Source organism: Schistocerca gregaria, chromosome 8 (assembly GCF_023897955.1).
Source record: "Schistocerca gregaria isolate iqSchGreg1 chromosome 8, iqSchGreg1.2, whole genome shotgun sequence".
NCBI lineage: Eukaryota > Metazoa > Arthropoda > Insecta > Orthoptera > Acrididae > Schistocerca > Schistocerca gregaria.
The window spans coordinates 164,877,076-164,900,381 of NC_064927.1; the positions used below are offsets into that span (position 1 = coordinate 164,877,076).

The 23,306-nt window shown below is 38.3% G+C and overlaps 1 protein-coding gene across 2 annotated transcripts; it reads left to right on the forward strand.

Annotated features, from left to right (window-relative positions):
- The first annotated feature begins 1,720 nt into the window (after nt 1–1,720).
- On the forward strand, nt 1,721–13,472 carry LOC126284831 (mediator of RNA polymerase II transcription subunit 21). 2 transcript variants are annotated; one of them, XM_049984049.1, is made up of 4 exons: nt 1,721–1,926; nt 2,002–2,116; nt 2,198–2,298; nt 13,200–13,472. In XM_049984049.1, exons 1-4 carry the CDS (start codon nt 1,885–1,887, stop codon nt 13,335–13,337), a joined length of 396 nt encoding a protein of 131 aa, XP_049840006.1. In that variant the 5' UTR covers nt 1,721–1,884; the 3' UTR covers nt 13,338–13,472. The 2 variants fall into 2 exon arrangements, with proteins under 2 accessions (XP_049840006.1, XP_049840005.1); XM_049984048.1 differs by having other exon boundaries at nt 1,727–1,926; nt 13,173–13,472.
- The last annotated feature ends 9,834 nt before the right edge of the window (nt 13,473–23,306 follow it).

Consider the following 23,306-nt stretch of genomic DNA (forward strand, 5'->3'; position numbering starts at 1 on the left):
TCAAGGCACAGACTCATATCTTGCAGCTGGAGTCAAGAATGTCAAGTGCTACAAGCACAGACTCCACAGCTGTGGATGTTGTGCCGCAGCCCACACTAAAGCTATGTTGGATATCAACCAGAGTCCTCTAGAGCTATAATGATAATCTAATGTGACAACTGAAAATTTTTCAATTAATTTACTGAAGACAGATGGAAGCAATATTAGCCTATAGTTTTAAACGTCAGTTCTAGGTCCCTTCTTATATATAAGTTTCACTTTTTAGGAAGGTCTGGGAATATACCAACACAAGGACCAAATGAATAAGGTGAGTCAAAACAAGAGTCAGTTAAAATTTAAACTTTTTGAAAAGATTTGGAGAAAAATTGTCTCAACCTGATGAGGATTTATTCTTATGATTGTCAATGATCTCAATAAAATTTTCAGAAGTAATACTAAATGGCATACAATGACCTGATCTTTTGTAACTAAGGAAACATTTCCCTTGTACCTATTTACACTATCATAACCTCTGCTCTTTTTACCTTTTTGCGAGATAGTGATTTATACATTCTATAACTATCTTTAAACAATTCATTTCCAATACTTACAAAGAAGTCTAGTATGTTACATACATCAGATCGCAGAGTAAGCACATATACTCCAAAAAATATCTTACGTTATTTTACTGTGACTTATTTTACTATTTTTAGAGTCTGTTGTAACGGTACAGTGTATATCCAAATGCTACATGAGAATAAAAAAGCTTTCTATTGATTGTTTACCCTTGACAAGAGAAAACAGTGTTCCAATTCCCTGAGGCTAGGCTACGTTTTAGAAGTGCAACTTTTGTACCTAAAAAATTTTCTCTTACGTCCAACTGATAATCTTGGGTCATTAAATCATTGAAAGCAATTAATTGAGCAAAGTGGTCAGCTACGAAACTATTTAGTACAGTAGCCTCAAAACAGTCTATATTTGTAATTACGTGATCTATCAAGGCACAGACTCATATCTTGCAGCTGGAGTCAAGAATGTCAAGTGCTACAAGCACAGACTCCACAGCTGTGGATATTGTGCCGCAGCCCACACAAAAGCTGTGTTGGATATCAACCAGAGTCCTCTAGATCTATAATGATAATCTAATGTGACAACTGAAAATTTTTCAATTAATTTACTGAAGACATAAACAACGCCTTAAAACTGTGAGGAGCAACTTTATACCCATTGTTCTTAAAGAAACAATGAACGTGTCGACTGCTCCATTTCATGCTTCCGTCACTGAAAGTCTTTAAAGGGTAAAAAATTGACGTCTTTCCTTTGCTACGTATTTCGTGTGCAAATGGTAAACGTCCTGAAAAACAGTTTTCCGTGGGTTCTTCACGATTACAAACGCAGCACCTCAGCGAGAATTTTATTGTGAGGATATACTGCTTAATTACACATGTGGTGGTGGTGGAAGAAGTCACTTTAGAACAAAGCTACGATTACCACCACGCTACGAAGAGAATGAAGTAGCACACAGCGCGCCAAGCGTTTTTCGTAATATTTCGGCTACCAACGGTAGCATTTGGAGTGGAACTTCTAGTTACCTTCCCGTCTCTAATACCGAGTCATTCGCTTCTGTTCGCTTCAAGGTGTCTGACGTCTGCACCCTGTATGACGACATCCAATGTTTCAGCATACGCAGGAGGTTGCGAGCTTATTTGTATCGAAAGACTGCATTGATGTTAGAGTATCGATAAATATAACATCGATAATCGTTCGTCTGAACATCAACCGTGTGGGGAGTGTTTTGAGTGTTCGGTATTGTAAGGAAACTGGCAGAAGTTGAATGTGAGTTGTTTACTGTGTAAGACCATCTGGGATAGGTAGTGAGTGTACCGTAGGTAAATAAATATAACCATGGCGGATAGATTAACACAACTTCAAGATACGATTAATCAGGTTTGTTGTGTGTAGTCGTAAAATAAATTGAATGTATTGTTTTCATCTCTAAATTGTTACAATCCATTTTTGTAGCAAGCCGATCACTTCTGTAACAGTATTGGCATCCTACAACAATATTCAACACCCAGTAAGTTTTCTGGATTTGACAGAAGCGGCTCCCAGACACCTTCACAACAACAGCAAGAAGGTGAGCAGTGCTTAACATTAATTTGGTTTGATGCAGTTTTCGATTAAATTATTAGAAAACCAACGGTTTTATTTGTTACAGATTATGCTCAGCTTTTTGCTACGTTAATCGCTAGATGTGCGAAAGATATAGATGTCTTGATTGAATCCTTGCCGAACGATGATTCCTCAACGGAATTGCAGGTATGTTTCCCATATTGTTACACTGTTGCTATACCTGTACATTAATCCTCTTGGTACCTCTTCCCTAACAATGCTGTTAATTTTCGATGGACACGTGGTTTCCTTTAATGTGTACTTTCCTTGCAGTACCATACAGTATAGAGTCAAATAATCCTATCATGTAGGTAGATTGGCTATATGTTAATGCAACATTATTCTACACTCGTGCACTAATGCGATGCTCAAAACCTGTAGTGTCACAGATGACGTTCACTTTGGCAGCATACACATCATTCTCCTACTTACAGTGGGTAAAGTTGTAAATACGTATAATTACCAAAGTAAGTGCGATTAAGTAAACAACAAGAAGTACACGATCTCATGACTTATAGGTACCTGGTGGGGTACAAGGTTAGAAAAATTTTGCCCTGTTCCTTTGCCCATAGTGAAAATACCTGGTTTGTCCAGGAAAAGATATATAAACACCAGAACATTGAAGTACATTTCACTTTTGTGACGTGTACTTGTGTTCAGTCAACAGTTGATTGATTTGGACTTAATGTTTGTGAAAAAATTCTACATTGTTACACCCGTTTTTCTAGTGGCTCCACTGTCATAAGAGAGCTATGTGATATTTGACCAACTAGGTTTATTACTACAGGAGGATTGGTTTAATGCACCACATTCTTATTGAGATGTACTGTAAGAACTTTAAAGTTTCATTTGGGAGTAAAGGCTGTTATGAATTCTGGTGGAGGATACAGGGTAGAAGATTTCCCAGTTTCATTATTCAGATTGTTTGGTAAAATTAATTACATCTCTTGCAAATACTGCCTTAACATAATTCTTGAAACAGCTAAAAATTAATTCACAATACACATTATAAATTGCCTTTTCGTATCAATTTCTGTTCAGATAATTGCATCAGACAGGTCAGTCAACCTAATCAATTTTTGTCGTCGCACTACTCAAATTTCTGTTTCTACAGGATAATGGGTTGCCCTTTGTAGATTGCGTTCAATTAGTGGTAATTTAGGAAGTTCTGTCCCTCTCCCCCGCTTTGTATTTTCCATGGGCAACATTTGATATGTTTGCATCAAAATACTTTCCAGGTCTGGTCTGTTATAAAATTATCATTAATGAAAGTATCTTGCAGTGTGTCATTTATAATGATTAAGTGCATTAAATCTGAACTGGATGTAGAGGAGCAAGAGGAATATTCAATATTAGAGGCCTGCTTTGATCAGTTATGTAATATTAATGGCTGCTATGACATCACATTTTGGTATGTCTTCAAAGTTTGGTTGTTAGTTGACAAAACGAACAGATACAAAAGTAACAAACCTGGTTGTGGTGAATAACGAATCTCTAGTTTAGCCTGTTTGAAAAATTTGTGACTAATATTATTGCACTTGTCATGTGTAAGACATTTGTCAAACGTTTCCTGCAAAGCTGGTCACAGCCAGTGACTAGTACAGTACATCCATTGTAGATTGTGGATTACATTAAAGAAACCTTTATTCTATACTCCCATTTGTTAGTTCCACAAGCTCAGTCAAGTTGTCACTTTCCTACCAAACCTACAAATCAGTCTGTCCCCATAACCAAGATTTGAAGTGTGTCACTATCACAGGAAAAACATTTTCATAATTTGTATTTTGGTTCATATGTTGTATCCAGTAGAATATGTCAAGGCCACAAGGTGGTTAATAAACTGACTACAGGTCATGGTCTGTGATCATTGTAGAAATTTTGAGCTTGGCATTCTTTATTTAACTGATTTTTTCAATATGAAAATCTGTGCCAAGGTCTAACTCTGACAAGAAGTGCACAAAACTTATTGTACACTAATGATTGATATTCACTTTGTCTATTAAGGTCAAATACCTTTGTACCTAAAATGTGAACATATTCCATTAATAAATGCAAAATAAATTGTTTAAATTGATGTTGAAGATTAAAAATGGGAAACTAAAAGTGTCAGACCACAGAGGAAATGTTGCTGAGTATTGGGTGTCTGGCAGAAAGTGCCATTGATTTATCCTACACAGAGTGGAGAAACATATTGATGTTGCCTATACAACTTTGCATACAAAATTTTTTCATTGAACCATGTCAGGTCATATTCATATCTTCAACTTCTAATTGTTTACTGGTATAATTACAGATGGACAAAATGTGTTACGAAAGCTACAGTCATGGGTGCTTTGCATGCAGTGTAACAAATAAGCAGATAGATTAATGCAGAAAACCTCCCAAACCTGCACTCAAATTGTCCTGTAGAGCAGCGTTAACTTTAGGACCGAATCACGGTTTTTTGTCTCCCTAGTGTGTGCAGCCATACCACATGGGTTGCAGAATTGATAACTATGATGTCTACTTACTTCCGTTGCATTCAGAGAAATCAAGAAGCCAACATCTACAGAGGACATCATTTTTGACATCAAAATTTCACACTTCTTTCTTTTGCATGAAATTACTATTTCTTTTTCAGACTGTTATATTTGTGTCCACATATGAAGCACAGATGAGCACACTTACCAAATAAAATGGTTTTGTTCTTCAGACTGGTTAAATCGATCTCCCATTTAAAACTGGATGTAGTCTTAGAGGCATCAGGGGTTTTGTTTTACACACAGAAAAAAAGATTTGCTGTTGTTGTTGTGAGATGCTGCACATCTGGGAGAGGGGTAATGTCCTTCTGGAAATAGTAGTCAGATGTCAACCAGATGTATACTACAGCTGTGATTGTTAAACGGCCGATGGAGGAACGTCTTGTGACTCTGCAGTTATCTTTGTGTGCTAGGGTGGTGACCTAGCATTTCTTGCAGCTTAGAGCTTGGTAAGGGCTGTGCAAGGACGTTATAGAGAAATTCTGGGCATTATTTCAGTACTGTTCTGTGGTGGTTTCCACTGAACGTGTTTCGAAGTGCAAGAACTGATACAGCACTATTTCTCCTCCTGGTCTTTCCACCACTCTCCGTAATGATAAATCTGCTGTTCGCATGAATTGCAGACAGTTATTTTTTAGATTCATTACCCCACAATTTAGGATAGGAAAGGTTCACCTCCTGCTCATTCTTGTGGATGCCTATGACGTGTGGACACGTGAGATTCAAGCTTGTGATCCATACTCTTTAAAACTGGAACACGGTGAGCACAGTACACAATTGATTCATGATGTGTGGCAACTAAGACATCCATGCTCAACAATAGAATGTAGTGAATTTCATAAGCTTACAAATGAGTATTTTTCTTCTCACCAACAACCTACTTTGCCGTTTTGCTGTGCCCCCCCCCCCCCCCCCCCCCCCCAGTAATGTTGCCTTAATGGTCATGGAGTCTGTTGCTGCAATGATATGTAGTAGTTTGTGGCAGGGTTGTTGTGATTTAACTCAACCCAAAAAAGATCATGCTCTCTTTTTTCAAGTCCTACTGTGTTTCATTATGAAACTTTAACATACAACATTTTATGCAATTAGGTCAATGCAAATTAAGAAGTGCAATCATTTATTGAAGGCAAATATTGACTAGTATTAGAATTTAATTAATATTGTTTCAGTTTCCCATACCATGTATGAACTCAGTTAAATAAATTTACACTTATAGAAAACTAACAATAACTTTATACAGAATCGTAATCACTGTAAATTACAATTTAGTTTGGATGTAGAAATTTACAAATCCTCACTAATTTCTTGAATCTTTTCTCACTCCTTAAAATTATTTCTTAATTTTGGCATTTCAGAGAGGATTCCGCCAATCGATGCAGTGTGCGGGCAGGGCGAGAAATGAGGAACTAATAAAATATTTGTAAGAATTGTTTAATGTTTTGAATAAGTGAATCACAGGAGTTTACTTTGAACTGCTTAATCATTGATACACAAACTCCAGAAAACAATAAAACCCATAAAAGTCCAATTTTAGCCACTCGTTTGTTATTTCTTTGTTTCTTAAATACCTAGGTTTTTCTCAACCCTGGTTGTTGGGAATGATTATTGTACATTGTTTGACTACTTGCTGCACTTAGGCATGTTTCTGATAAGAGTAAAGACAACAAAGTATTGGATAATTTTGTTTCAGTGCCAAGTGCTTTGAGTCAAAAAAGCACTTGTATTGAATTCGAACTTAATATGCAACCATTGCTATTCAAGTGAATCAAGGAAGATGCTTCTGTGTCTACTGTAACATAGGAATTCAGATTTGGAAAGATCAGACAGCTGCAGTTACAAAAACAAAAAGAAAGCATACCAATGTGACGAATTATATCTTTGTATGTCAATTCATGTAATGTCTTTAAAAAGCAACCCATTTTTAGTATGGGAAGAAAAGTTATTTTTCCATGTTTGTGCAAATATACTGTCATATTGTCTTTAGCTGCTTTCATGTTGTCTTGTCTCTGTAGAGCTGTACCATGGCAAACAAGGAGGCAATGTTGGTTAGTGGCCGGCATAGTCATTCTATAACACAAACGGCATGCAATTAACTGTTCTTTATTCATAAACAAAGAGCTACTTAACATAAGTTTCCATGAGCTGTAGGACAAGCTCTCTTCTGTATAGTCCATGTAGCCTCAATACTTTTGAAGTAGAAGTCTGCTATGTTTACCATAATGTTTTTATGTGCCGCCTGTCTCTGTGCGAGAGGCTAAGCCAGTGGCTCCATCTCGGTGACACGCTGGAACTCCACAGCGTACAGACTCGAACTAACTGGGTCCAACTGACTAACTGGCACAACAGGCTTGAACTAACTGGCTAAACTGGCCCTCTGGTCTGTGGCAGCGATTCTAAATATTGGCAGCTCAGAGGGTGTTGGCAGCGTGTTTCCAGCGAGTATTGTCATTTGCCTGTATCAAAACTATTGTAACCTCTATGCTGCATGATCTTACTGTCATTGCAATATCTGTGTCTAGAGAGTGTTCATTTTCCAAAGCTGGTGCAGTTATGACGCCACCTAGAAAAAGGTATTTCTTCTGAATCCAGGCTGGTTATAATCATAATTTTTGCTACTTCAGCCACTGTAGATGGAAAATTACTTACTGTGTGGTCACCCAACATTACAGTAATCATGTTCAGACTGTACATTGCAGGAATTGTCATTGGTAGTGTTAGTGATATGGTTGACACAAAAGCTTTGTTACACTTTATAGTTGCAAACAGTCAGTGTGGGTCTGGACAAGGTGGGCAGGGATTTGTTCATAAAGCTGTTCTATCAAAACAGCATCAATAGTTCTGCTGCATTATGTGAGGTCAATGCATTAAAGGAGTGCGGAGAGGTCTTCTTTCTGCACCAGGGTTGAAGAACTTGATTCGGAGGTGCAAATTATATGGTAATTTGGGACTTGCTCATGGAAGAGGTTGATGGCCAATTCTACATCTAAATCTACATCCATATTTCGCAAGCCACCTGACGGTGTGTGGCGGAGGGTATCTTGAGTACCTCTATCGGTTCTCCCTTCTATTCCAGTCTTGTATTGTTCGTGGAAAGGAGGATTGTCGGTATGCCTCTGTGTGGGCACTAATCCCTCTGATTTTATCCTCATGGTATCTTCGCAAGATATACATAGGAGGGAGCAATATACTGCTTGACTCCTCAGTGATGGTATGTTCTCGAAACTTCAACAAAAGCGAGTACTGAGTGTCTCTCCTGCAGAGTCTTCCACTGGAGTTTATCATCTCCGTAATGCTGCTCTCCATTGGATCTTCTCTCTCTCTCTCTCTCTCTCTCTCTCTCTCTCTCTCTCTCTCTCTCTCTCTCTCTCAACCCTATCTGGTGCGGATCCCACACTGCTGAGCAGTATTCAAGCAGTGGGCGAACAAGCATACTGTAACCTACTTCCTTTCTTTTCGGATTGCATTTCCTTTGGATTCTTCCAATGAATCCGTCTGGCATCTGCTTTACCAATGATCAACTTAATATGATATTCCATTTTAAATCACTCCTAATGCCTACTCCCAGATAATTGATGGAATTAACTGCTTCTAGTTGCTGACCTGTTATATTGTAGCTAAATGATAAAGGATCTTTTCTTCTATGTATTAACAGCACATTACACTTGTCTACATTGAGATTCAATTGCCATTCCCTGCACCATGCGTCAATTCGCTGCAGATCCTCCTTCATTTCAGTACAATTTTCCATTGTTACATCCTCTTAATATACCACAGCATCATCTGCAAAAAGCCTCAGTGAACTTCTGATGTCATCCACCAGGTCAAGTATATTGTGAATAGCAACGGTCCTAAGACACTCCCCTGCGGCACACCTGAAATCACTCTTACTTCGGAAGACTTCTCTCCATTGAGAATGACATGCTGCGTTCTGTTATCTAGGAACTCTTCAATCCAATCACACAATTGGTCTGATAGTCCATATGCTCTTACTTTGTTCATTAAACGACTGGGGGGGAACTGTATCGAACACCTTGCGGAAGTAAAGAAACATGGTATCTACCTGGGAACCTGTGTCTAAGGCCCTCTGAGTCTCGTGGACGAATAGCGCGAGCTGGGTTTCACACGACCGTCTTTTTCGAAACCCATGCTGATTCCTACAGAGTAGATTTCTAGTCTCCAGAAAAGCCATTATGCTCGAACATAATACGTGTTCCAAAATTCTACAACTGATCGACGTTAGAGATATAGGTATATAGTTCTGCACATCTGTTCGACGTCACTTCTTGAAAATGGGGATAACCTGTGCCATTTTCAAATCCTTTGGAATGCAATGCTCTTCTAGAGACCTATGGTACACCAATGCAAGAAGGGGGGCAAGTTCCTTCCCATACTCCGTGTAAATTCGAACTGGTATCCCATCAGGTCCAGCGGCCTTTCCTCTTTGGAGCGATTTTAATTGTTTCTTTATCCATCTGTCGTCTATTTCGATATCTACCATTTTGTCATCTGTGCGACAATCTAGAGAAGGAGCTACAGTGCAGTTTTCCTCTTTGAAATAGCTTTGGAAAGAGACATTTAGTATTTTGGCCTTTAGTCCGTCATACACTGTTTCAATACTATTTTGGTCACAGAGTGTCTTGACATTTTGTTTTTATCCACCTACCGCTTTGACATGAGACCAGAATTTCTTAGGATTTTCTGCCAAGTCAGTACATAGAACTTTACTTTTGAATTCATTGAACACCTCTCGCATAGCCCTCCTCACACTACCTTTAGCTTCGCGTAATTTTTGTTTGTCCGCAAGGCTTTGGTCGGTTGTTGTGCCACGGTGGCTCTTTTCCACCTCTTATGATCTTGCTTGGCACATACTCATCTAACACATATTGTACGATGGTTTTGAACTTTGACCACTGATCCTCAACACTATCTGTACTTGAGACAAAACTATTGTGTTGAGCCATCAGGTACTCTGAAATCTGGTTTTTGTCATGTTTGCTAAACAGAAAAATCTTCCTACCTTTTTTAATGTTTCTATTTACGGCTGAAATCATCGATGCCGTAACCGCTTTCTGATCGCTGATTCCCTGTTCTGCGTTAACTGTTTCAAATAGTTCGGGTCTGTTTTGTCACCAGAAGGTCTAATATGTTATCGCCACGAGTCGGTTCTCTGTTTAACTGCTCAAGGTAGTTTTCAGATAAAGCACTTAAAAAAATTTCACTGGGTTCTTTGTCCCTGCAACCCGTTATGAACGTTTGAGTCTCCCAGTCTATGTCCGGCAAATTAAAATCTCCACCCAGAACTATAACATGGTGGGGAAATCTACTCGAAATATTTTACCAAATGATCCTTCAGGTGCTCAGCCCAAACAGCTGATGAGCCAGGGGGCCTGTAGAGACATCCAATTACCATGTCTGAGCCTGCTTTAACTGTGACCTTCACCCAAATTATTTCACATTTCGGATCTCTGTCAATTTCCATCGATACTATTGCATTTCTTATCGCTATAAACACACCTCCCCCTTCACTGTCCAGTCTGTCTCTGCGGTATACATTCCAATCTTGAGTTTAGAATTCCATTACTGTTTACATCTGGTTTCAGCCAACTTTCTGTCCCTAGTACTATGTGGGCATTGTGACCGTATTGTTGAAGTCACTGTTACAATGGCTGAGAATGCTGGGTGCAATGTGCGATCTTCAAGCAGTGTATGAAGTGCGACACGACAGCTGGTCCACATCCCACTTGAGGTGTTTCAGACACCAGTAGAGCAATCTCTAGTGTGGTTCCAGGCTGTCGCAGGTGTGCATGCGTAACCTGTCGAGTAATTCCTAATTTGTTGACCTATAATTTTAGTGTCTAGTCTCTATTCTGACACTTTAGTTATCATTAGATAGGACTTCAAATTTAATTTTGTAAATCTTAGTAGTCCCACTTACCTCATTATTATTGTTATTATTATTATTATTATTATTATTATTATTATTATTGTTTTCTTTTTTCTTTTCAAGCAATTATATTTTGCTCAGTATTATAGACTCAAATTGTTGTGCTGAATACACATGTAAAATCCACGTGACAGCTATTTTTATACATGGTATTGTTTGTATCAGTTTATTTGAAACAGTATTATGAAAAGGAAAGTTGCTGCTCACAATATAGTGGAGATGCTGTGTCGCAGATAGACACAACAAAAAGTCTGTCAGAATATAAGCTTTCAGCCATCAAGACGTTTGTTAAAATTAGACGACAGACACACACCGCGCGCGCCCACACACACACACACACACACACACACACACACACACACACACACACACACACACACAAACTGCAGCCTCTGGCAGCTGAAGAAACACATTATTTGAAACTGACATTTGCCTTGATTGATGCTACTGACTAATTGTGGCATGGAACTATGAGATCCTCTGAGGTTTTCAGTGACATCACATTTATTGGACAGTTACTGTATTTGGTGACTAGTTTTATCAGAAACATAATTTTGTTGTACATGTTGTAGTGTCTTGAACATACTGGGTGTTTGAGTAGCCTTCGCCTTAAGTTATGTATTGAACTCCCCAAAAATCTTGATTGTGATGACAGACTGATTTGTAGTGCAGCCCAAGGTCTAGGCTAGGTTGAAAGGTGACTGTTTGGTTGTGAGTTAGCAAAGCCAATGTATGTGGAAGCAGAAAATCTGGTTGTGGTAAAAAATTGATTGACATTGAATCCAAATGTTCACGTCAGTTCAGTATTGAAAAATGGAAGGGGGGTTCAACATGTAACTTTTACCAGGCCTTCAGCTTTGCTAAAATTTGTTTACATTGTGGCTTGTGCATAGGTTTTGCAGATAATCTGATTCACCAACTTCCCGTTAATCATAATAAGTGTTACATTACATAGGGTTATTTTAAATGATGGACGCATTTTCAGAAATGCGTATGTATTAAAGTACAAATCCAAAGTGAACAAGCTTTATACCAATGAAAAGAGGAAGTTTCAAAGTTTTTGGGGGTGGGTGATGATGGTTTCAGAAGCGGGCGTAGAGTTCGCTTGGCAATAGGGCCATCATTCCGTGTCACTGTCAGTTGTGAGTGAGATGGCGACTGGAGTACAAGGTTTTCTGTGTTCTTGAGTTTGCGAAAAGTGACTTGCAGATTGCAGTGCAGCAAGCATTTCGTACCAAATTTGGTATTCAACCAACAACTCGCAAAAGCATTAGCCATTGGTTTAAGCAGTTTAAACAGTTATGGAGTGTTCGCAAAGGGACAAGCACAGGCTGCCCACAATTGTCGGAGGATGATGTCTGACAGATTCAAGAAAGTTTTGTGTGCAGTCCCCTAAGTCTGCCAACAGAGCCATTTGAGAACTTTGGTGTTTGCTGTAAAAGCCACTACTGATTACAACTTTTGCAGGCTCTCAACCACAATGACGAAGAGAAACATTCACATTTTGTGGTTATGTGTTAGCAAAGATGGAGGATGACACATTTCTACAGCACGTAATTTTTAGTGATGAAGCAACATTCCATCTTAGTGGAAAAGTGTTAAGACACAATGTTTGCATGTGGGATTTGGGAAATCCACATTCATCATTACAACATGAAAGAGACTCATAGAAGATTGTGTTTTGTTCCGTATCCTATACAGAGGTTTATGGACCATTTTTCTTTGCGAAAAGAACTGTAACGTGAACCACGTGTCTGGACATGTTGGAACAGTGGTTGTTTCATCAAGTTGTGGAAGATTTCCAGGACTTAATTTTCCAACAGGATGGAACTCTGCCCCAGTGGCACTGTGTTGTAAGAGGCTTTTGAATGACACTCTGCTTCAGTGCTGGATAGGTCACAGGGGACTTCAGGACCTGGCTCTGCACTTCTGGCTGCCAAGATCTCTTGATTTCACACCCTGCGACTATTTCTTATGGGGTTATGTGAAGGAAGCTGTCTTCCCTCTCCGGAACTGGATCACTGCTGCCATGTACACAGTAACAGCAGATATGCTGTACTGTGTGTGGGACGAGTTTGTATACCACTTTGATGTTTCCCGTGCAGCCAACAAAGGCTACATTAAACATTTATCACATTTATAATTATTAAAAATTAATTATTTACAAATTATTACATTTATTAAAGTGATATCTAACATTATGAAAAAGAAAGAACTTTAGAACTACCTCTTCTCATTGGTATAAAGCTTGTTCATTTTGGATTTGTACTTGAATAAATATGAAGTTTTAAAAATGGGTCCATCATGTAGAATAACCTGTACAATAGAACTATCATTATGTATTTTGCTTCCCTGTGCAGCAACATTGCTTAATTCCCCACACTTCATATTATTTACTGTATATATTGTTTTGTATTCACTGTGACTTTCTAATAGTGTGCAAGTATCTTCTTGTTAGCCAGGGTCAGCAGTAGTACAACAGCTGTCTGTGCTCTTGTGGAATATTCACATTTACCATTTTCCTTTGTTATACATTAGTGTGCTGATTTCTTTTGCAGTGTAACAGCTTGCGCTTGTTAGAACAGGAGAACAAGGAAGCAGGTGAGCAGCTGGAAGAAGTGGTGCGGCGTGGTGAGGCCCTGCTGCAGCAAATCCAAGATGCACTTGCAGACATTGCACAGAGTCAACTAGACATGCAAAGACTTGCTGCAGCTGATAGTTAACAGTGCTCGGTGGTGTGTGACAAGCCCATCTGGACATGAAACTGTCATGAAGAAGTTTTTTATGTGAAGACTGTGTCAGTTTGTTGTTTACAATATTTGTAAATGTTATTGCTTATTAAAGTTTTTCAATTTTGAGTGTATTATTTTACTAAACAAAATTTTACATGTATGTCCTGTAAGCATTGTTCGAATACAGATCACAAGTAGCTTGTGTTGTATATTTCCTCCTTTAGTTATTAAACCAGGATTTTAAAACAAAAGAATTTCACCACTTGTCGTGGTTTTGTAAAAAGGTGAAGTTTCCTTCTATACTTCATGAATATGCATATAGTTAGCTCCAGAAACAGTTTTTTTAAAGGGTGCAACACATCTCAGTACTCCCAGTAGGTACAGAATTGTTGTGTAATGATACCAAATCAGTGAGAGGATTAATTTCCAAATCAGTCGAACACGTAATTACATGTAGTCTGATTTAGACTATTATAAGCAGTTTGTGTGTTGTAGGTGTCACAAAGTAATACTTTCCTTAATACACAGTGCACAAAAGTTGTAGAAACAAAGTTTTGCAAAGAAAGTTCTTAGTTGACGTTCAGGTTTTGATGATGTTATGCCATCACAAGTATACAGTTCTTGTACAATAATGGTCTCAAAAATATAAATAACCAATGAAAGGAAAAATTGAAGTGCATTTTTTTATCAACTTAATTGTTTTGGAGCCAGTCTGATGCATACCTTACAGGGACCCCATGTAGATACTCAACAGACAGTTATGTGAAATACGTGGCAATGTCTGCACCGCTTCACCGCAGTTGCAGATGAGTCTTGCTACCCCTGCTGTAGAGAACAGCACCAGTTTGTACTGTCCCTTACTTGATGTGGTTGAGTTTACTAGTGTGAAGAAGATTGAAATCTGGATGTTTAATGCACAGGTATTTGATTCTCAAGAAGCATCCTGTGGTGAAGGGGGGGGGGGGGGGGGGGGGGCGGTCACTCAGATTTACAGACAGCATCAGGATTGAAAGCCCTGACTAACAAGGTTATTTGCAGTACTGCTGGCTGTTCGGCGGGATTTAAGGAGAGTAGTAACACTTTTATAAACTATTGTTTGAGGACAGATTGTTTTTCATTCCTGTGTGTAACAGTGAGAATTTTTTAGAACATTGTCCTTAGGAAAACAGCGATTGGAAAAATTGTATTAGTTATTTCAATAAAAGATGACATGTAAATTCATATATTTCATTTGGTGACATGTTTTGATCTTTTATATAACAATCAACAAAGCATTTATTACTCAGTATAAACAGTATTACATATTGTAAGTGGTCTAGGAATGAATATGGTCATGGAAGTATAATAACATAAAAGGAACCGGCTTGTATACTCTCTGTGACAGTAGGAGCTGGTGGCTTGGTTCAGACATATCTGGAGGGCATGTGGAACACTGCTGAGGTAGTTCCGTGGCCTATCATTTTATGGCAAAAGCTGTTCTGTGGCTTTAACTTATAACAACATGCAGGAGGTGATGGGCGGAGCTTTTGCCATAAAACCACAAGCAGCTGCACTCAACTCAGCAATGTTCCACACATCCAGAGTGGTGTGCTACACACCATTGCCTCCTGCTCTCACCTGATTGTCTTATAAAAGACCAATATCTGTCACCAAATGAAATATCTACAACTTACCGTGCAATGTAGATTGCTTAATTAAAATAATTTTAACAGACTGAGAGCTTGATTTATATTGCATGGTATGAATGGAATAAATTGTGGAAACTTACTAACCAGTCATGCAGCTGTATTACTAAGTTGGTGTTGGTAGATGACTTAAGATATTTTGGAGTGGTATTAAATTGAAATTGATTATCTCAATATATTAGATGGGGACATTAGTTTAGGACATTGGTTGCTTAGATCTGTATTTGTATCGAGGATTGTTCTGTCAATAACTTAAATGCATTACTTTTACTCAAATCTCTCAATTTAAATTATTATGGTACTGCAAAGAATCTCACATTTTAGCATGAGTCGGATACCTCGTATGGCAGTTGCTTATTCATGCACATTGTTTCTTCAGTGATATTTAGACATTTTACATTAATATGTTTACTAGAAGAAGGGATCGGTTGGTAGGACATGTTTTGAGGCATCAAGGGATCACAAATTTAGCATTGGAGGGCAGCGTGGAGGGTAAAAATCGTAGAGGGAGACCGAGAGATGAGTACACTAAGCAGATTCAGAAGGATGTAGGTTGCAGTAGGTACTGGGAGATGAAGCAGCTTGCACAGGATAGAGTAGCATGGAGAGCTGCATCAAACCAGTCTCAGGACTGAAGACAACAACAACAACAACAACATTAATATGAAAGACAAAATAAAATTAGAGAGACAGATAGGCAGGACATTATTAGTTCAGCAGATACAAATCTCAGTACTTAATGATACTAATTTTTAAAATGGGTCATGGAACTGTTAGTTCTTTATAAAAAGAAAAAGTTTCTTTTTCAGAAAGGAAAGAGTAATTTGTTGGGGAAAATTGGAAAGGAGGAGCAGGTCAAGTCAGATTGTAGGCTAATATAGTATCTTGGTCAACATCCAAAGCAGTTTTTTACCTTCCGGAAGAAGGATCTTCTACCAAAAGGTGGATGTGTTTCTATTGGCAGCACAGGGAGTTTTATCTCATCGCTAACCTTTCTGTCCCTTTAGGGGTTTAATAATTCATTCTGTCTTTGTTTTAGCAGCATATACTTAAAAATTAATTAATTTATACACAAGCACTAGTTACTTAGGGATACAATCTGATAATTATTTATGCACTGTGCAGAATATTCTTGTAAATAAAGTAATTCGTAATACCAAAATTGTTACCATATTCATTCAAATAAGTTTCACAGTGATTCATACACTGGAATTGGGTGGTTCCTTTTGAAAAGGACATGAGCCTTCCCAGTCTGTTTATTTTGTATCTCTAATGGCTTTGTTGCCCATGACTGTTAAAACTTTATATCCTTGCTTGTCTTTTTCAAAGAGGTGCTCATTTAATGATTATACTTTATCAGAACTGGTACTGATGCAATGCCTTATCATATTAATTGCAGCATTCCAGAATAACTAGGTACCTCATTGAGAACCGTGTGTAGCTGAATTAGGATTTTGCAAAAATGATCTGAAAGATATTAATGTCAGTGAATATTGATTTCTGGATTCAGTTGAAAGGCAGATTGGCTGCTCATAAAAATGTTACTGGAATTAAATAGGAACATTGTCATCCAGAAACTAGAAAAGAATATAATTTTTGTTCCAGTGTTTGATTCATAATGACTCAGCACTCTTTGCTGCCTCTAAGAGATGTCAAATATCTAGCTACAGTATTTCAGGCTGTGAAGTCAAAAAGTCGTGCTATCCTTGAATTTGGTTCAGTTTGTTACATCCACAGATGTGTGTGTTCATTGTTTTGGCAATTGTGAATGAGACAAACACTCTTCTTTCAGGGAAGAAAAATCTACAAGTCCTGGTTACCATCTTCGTATTGTGCAGTAAGGCAACGGAACCTGGTGAGGATACATTAGATCCAATCTTTCGTGCAGCTTTTGTCTCAGCCCTGAAAATACAAATGGAGGGAGTGAACCAATACAGCCACACCAGCTACCTCTTGTATGCATCCAAACTAAATAATGTTGCAAAAACTTGGAATGTTACATAGTATACAAATCTAATACTGATGACATACAGTCTCACTAAAACTGTAATGGCTTTCACTTGTGCTCAGAAAGATGTGTAGGACTCAATAAAGCTGAGAGGCAAGAACAATAAGTAGTCTGATACCAGTAATCATGTGTTTGAAATTGTTTTGAGGAACAAACCAGTCAGCTGCAGTGTTGCTCAATGAATTGTACTATGTTGCCCCAGTGCAATTTATAGTGAGGAGGGTGGTGAATCTTTTAATACCCCCCTTTAGTTCAGTGTAGTGTATACAGCTAAGAGCTTCTGTAGGTGAACTAAAGCTTCATTTAGTCTGTGCTCATTTAAACACTGTGCAGCAGAAGGTACTTCTTATTTTGCTGTATAGTTTGGTTTCTCCTCCTCAAGGTCTACCACCTTAACATTGGTGGGGAAGTTTGTGTGTATCAGTGATCCACTGAGCTAGGCTTTCGGTAGGGTCACCCATACCAGACAGGTCAGTTCATGAGATTCTAGACAGAGTAGTCCCCCAAGGGGGCTCCTGTCTTGGAAGTATGTGGGTGGCAACCACATAGGCCCTGAGCTAAGTCTGACATTGCTTCCACTTACTTGTGAGGCTTCTTCTGTTTTCTTCCCTATTGGCCTCCCTTGGCCAAATCTGTCTTTCAACCCTAATAGTATTATGTTTCGAGGCCTGAGGGTGCCTTTCATTTCTCTTTTCTATTCTCCAGCAATCAAAGGTTGGCAAAGGCCCCTGGAGTCTGCTCAGGCTGCTACCACTTGATCCAATCCTTCACACAGCTTTCGTCTCAGCTCTCTGCTCAGGCTGCCAATACCTGTTTGCAGAAACACAGCTCTGGGAAATATCCACAGAAATTTGAGAAATCCATTAGACATCAAGGATTTCAATGCAGCTCTGCCAACAGACCCTACTCCCACATGCTAGAAGGCGTGAGTCGTGAGATCCCTTAACAATGTATGACACACAGTGGATACAGACTACAAAACCAATGGGAGAGGATGAAGGCGAATTTATTTCCAGTGCCTTTAAATAACCGGAACGTATTGGCTAAGGGAGATAACGCCGAAAGAAAACCCGGGTCCTCCTGGAAGGGGGCTGAGCAGATGGCTGGTAACCAACTCTCAGAAAACACAGACCACTCTCAGTACCCAAATGAGCCTTGGAAACAGGACGGTCTCAAAGGTAAATGACAACGCTAAGAAAAAGGACATACAAAAATAGATAAATGGACACATCAAAGTAGCAGCCTGGAATGAGAGGAATTTCCCAAAAGAAGGTAGAACTAGTAAATATACTAAGCAACACCAATATCAATGCTGTAGCACTCTCATAAACTAAAAAGACATTAAACGATATATAGATATGTAGGGGATTACATTATGTTCTGTAGTGGTGTTGAAAAACATAAAAGAGCAAGCAAAGGTGTAGCATTACTCCTGCATAAAACAATAGGAAAAGACATTCAAGATTGTACATATGTAAGTGAAAGAATATTTAGTAAGGCTGAAACTGATTATGGGGTAATGCCACCTTTGTAAGTGTATATGCATCTGAAGAAGGGGTAAAAAATGAGTCTAAAAGCTTCTATGAAGAACTACAGAAGACTCGGGGCAAATACAGTGCTACTGATCAGATTATTATGATGGGAGATTTCAATGCCAGAGTAGGAAAATCGCAGTAACAAACATTATAGGTCTGTTTGGAGAACCAATATGTACTGAAAATGGAAAATTAGTAAGAGATTTTGTCACTTACAAGAATTTAAAAATCACAAATTCACTTTTTAGGAAAAATGATATACACAAGTATACTTGGGGTAGCAGAGGTCTTAGATCAATAATTGACTAAATCTTAGTTAATGGTAAGCTAGTGGGCCAAGTTATGGATACAAGTGTTTATACAGGACAAGGTATAGGATCAGACCATTTCTTACAAATCTCCAGAATAGATCTGTTTACATAATGGAAGAAAATAATGAAACGAGTAACAAACCTACAAGATCAAAGTGTTTATAAGGTATAATTGCTTGAAGAGGACAGTATCAGGCATCTGTGCCAAAGGAGATTAAATGAAGAACTTACAAACTACAGATAATATGGAAGAAGAATGGCAAACTCTGAAGAATGTGTGTAGAGTAGCAGGAGATTACCTCGGTAAAAAAAAAAAATACAGAAAAGAAAAGGTTTAAAAATTTGGGATGAGGATATAATGAAAGCTGTTGAAGAAAAACAGGATGCATATATAAAATACTTAAGCAACCCCACCATTGAGATCAAACAATACTATAAGGAGAGAAGAAATAACACTAAATGCATAGTAAGGAAAGCACATCAGGAACACTGGGATAGGTTTATTTCTAATATCGAACATGATATCCACGGAAGACAACAAATGCCATGTAAGGTTTTAAAAACGTTAAACACAATAGAAGATACAAATAAATAGTATTGAAGAACATTGGATAAATCATTACAGTGAATTGTGGTATGATCACATACATCACAAGGAATTGGAATTGAACAACTAGACGAGAAAGGATAGGTGAAATACGGTCTGACAAATTAACATCTGCACTAACATCACTTAAGAACAGAAAAGCGACAGGGAAAGATGGCATTAATGCTGAATTGTTAAAATATGGAGGAATGATTCTACACCAACGACTGCTACATCTCTTCAACGAATGTTGGAAGAAGAAGAAGACTATTCCCAAAGACTGCAAAACAAAGTGATACCAGTTTTTAAAAAAGGAGATAAAAGCCTATGCAGTAATTACAGAAGAATAAGTTTAGTGGACTCAGCATACAAGGTGTATGCTGAGATTATATATACAAGACTTAAAAACATAGCAGAAGCAGTACTGCAGGAGGACAAATGGGATTTAGGAAATAATGCCCCACGGTAGATGAAGTTTTTAATCTACAGCAAATAATAGAAAAACAGAAAGAGTATAATACAGAAACACACATTGCTTTTATTGACTTTAAAAAAAAAGCTTTTGACAGTGTCAATAGACATAAACTTTGGGAAGTAATGACAAATTGCGGATATCCAAAGCATTTAGTAAATGCGATAAGTTTATAGCAAGACACAAATATCACTCTAGATCTCAATGATAAAAGAACTAATGAGATACCAACTAACAAAGGGGTACGAAAGGGTGCTGCATCTCTTCAACTTTATTCAACATCTACATTAATGAAATAATACGTATATGGAAATCAAAATTTCAGAAAGGCATCTCCCTAGACAGGAACATGCTTTTAAATAATTTACTTTATGTTGTTGATGCAGTGATCCTAGCAGACAAGGAAGATGACCTTCAGAAAGAAGTCTACTTGCTCCAACAAGTGCAAAGTTTAACATGGAAATTTCAAAAGAAAAAAACTAAGAACCAAAATAGTGATAGATTAGATTTTAGAGCAAATAAACCATTTCAATTACCTCGGTTGTGAAATGACGTATGGCTACAGCAGAGATATTGAAATTAAGCTTAATAAATTCAGCCAGGTGTGCGAAACAAGTAACAGAAAACTAAATAAACAAAACCAGGAAAGACACTCAAAGTAAATTTTACAAGACAGTTGCTGTTCCCACACTGTTCTATGGAAGTGAGGCGTTGGTGATTACCCAGAAACGAGAAAGCCAGATTCAGGCACAACAAATGAAATTCCTTAGAGATATTAGAAGGTTGCACAAGAGAAGACAGACTAAGAAATCAAGATATTAGAGAAGAACTGCAAATCTTTAGCTTCAATGATAAAATTAGAGATTACAGAAGAAAATGGAATGAACATCTACAAAGAATGGAGAGTGAGAGACTCCTTGAAGCAAGAAATTATAAGTACCATGGGAGAAGAGACAGAGGAACCCCGACAGAGACGAGAATGGTAAGTCAATTCCTGCCTAATACCTGAAGAGAAGATGAAGTTTGATTTCTTCCCATTCCATTCATGCTTAGTGGGTCAAGAGAGTAATTGCTTTTGTGCAAGTTATTTTCCTAGTGTTGTGTGCATTATCTATAACTGAGACTGAGGGGACAGTAATATTCATAGTTTCTGCTGTGAAAGATGGTTATTGAAGTTTGCAAAGCAGACTCGTGTGAGAGACATGGTGCCTTCTGTATGGCTGTTCGTTAAGTTTTAATAATATTTCCTGTATATCCCCTCACCAGTCAAACAAAGCTGTGGCCTTTCACCCTACCCTTCTTTGTGTGAAGTCAATATTCCTTCTTAGTCCACCCTAATATGGGGTCTCATAGACCTCAGCAGCTGAACTATAGAATTTCTGTAAGTGATACCTGTTGTGGATAAACTGCAGTTCTCCGGTATCCAACCTGTGAGTCATATCAGCCATACCCTTTACATATAACAGTTCATGTCACTTTTCCAGTTCATGTGTGTACACATTATTACTCAAAGATTCTTGTGTGACATAACCAACCAATTGTGACTTTTAAATCCTGTTGTCAAAGTTTATTACCTTTTTATTTTTTGTGAAGTACACAACTGTGTATCCCTCTACAATAAGAGTATTTGCCGGTTTTTACACCAGCTGATAAATTATTGAAGTATAACTGGAGATTACTGTAATTTCTGCATGATAGTCTTCTGATTGTTAAGTGAATATTCTGTGAAAAGACTGCAATTAATATTGTCAACTAAATCGTAATGCATAACATGAACAGCAACAGTCTAATTATGTTCCCTTGGGACACAACATATTTAATTTGATTGACTGTAAAAGACAATCAATCTTGGACAATGTACTGCACTCTGCCTTTCAGACAATTTTTGATCTAGTGACAAATATTTTGACTAACGCCTTGTTCAAAATACTGTGATGGGAAAAAATTGCAACACCAATAAGGAGTCATGAGACATAAATGAAAGTTGGTAGGCATTATCTACACCTAAAAGGCAATGTCTATCCAAACTTTGCTCCTGTCACTTAAGAGTGGTGTTAGTAGCACCACCATGAGGACGCAAATCAGGTTTGATTTAAATACATGCTGTAACACTCATGAGCATTAGTCGCTTTTGAGATAGAATATGGTGAACTGATGTTAGTCAGAAATGCCTTTGAGGCAACAAAGATGCCGTTATCAGTACCTCACTGACTTTGAACAAGGTTGTGTAATATGGTTACAAGAAGCTGAATGTACCTTCTGCAGAATTGCAAAAAGACTTGGCAGGAATGTAGCCCCTGGACATGATTGCTGGCAGTGGTGGTCACGAGAATGTACAATCGCATGAAGAGTGGGCTCTGGATGGCCACATGGCACTGCTGAAAGGGAAGATCATTATGCTCAGCTTGTGGCTCTGGCTCGTCATACTGCATATGCAGTGGCAATTTGAGCAGCAGTTGGCACCAAGTGACACAACAAACTGTTAGAAAGCAGTTACGTCAAGGACCGCTTTGAGCCAGGCACCCTATAGTGTGTATTCCACCGAGCTCAAACTGCTCCCAATTGCGACTTCAGTGGTGTCAAGTGAGAGCTCATTGGAGAGAAGGGTGGAGGTCTGTTTTCTTGTGGTGGTGGTCATGTGTTGGTTAGGAGGAGACCAATTGAGGGCCTCAACCAACCTGTTTGTTATAGACACAGAACCTGTATCTGGAGTTGTGATGTGGGCTGCAATTTCATATGACACTGGGAGTGCTGCTGTCATTATCCCACACACCATGACTGAAAATTTGTACATCAGTTTTGTGATTCAACCTGTTGTGCTGCAATTCATATACAAAATTCCAGGGATGTTTTCCAATAAGATAACCCTTGTCCATGTGCTGATGTTGTACCCCAATATGCTCCACATCGTGTCAACATGTTGCTTAGGCCCACTTGATTACCATATGACACCATTTGAGTGCATATGGGACATCATTGGACATAATCTCCAGCATCATCCACAAACAGCCTTAACCGTCCCTGCATTGACCAACCAACTGCAACAGGCATGAAAGTCCATCCCACAAACTGACATCCGGCACCTTATAGTGCAATGCATTCATGTTTGCATGGTTGTGTTCAACATTTGACAGTTACAGTGGCTAATAATGTACCAGCATTTCACATTTGCAGTGGCTTACCTCACACTTACATTAACCTGTGATCTTAATGTATTAATCACTTCAACATGTTCCCTAGACAAATGTATTCCCAAGATTTCATTACTTAGCATTAATTATCTGTTATGTTGCATTTTTTTATTCTGTCAGTGCATTTCCAGATACTGAAATAATTGGTAGGCCATTCTCTGAAAGCTTATCG

Coding starts and splice junctions, on each gene's coding strand:
- LOC126284831 (XM_049984048.1), top strand. CDS start 1,885: ATGGCGGATAGATTAACACAACTTCAAGATACGATTAATCAG. Junction 2,117..2,197: donor TTCACAACAACAGCAAGAAG/GTGAGCAGTGCT, acceptor TATTTGTTACAG/ATTATGCTCAGCTTTTTGCT. Junction 2,299..13,172: donor ATTCCTCAACGGAATTGCAG/GTATGTTTCCCA, acceptor TTTCTTTTGCAG/TGTAACAGCTTGCGCTTGTT.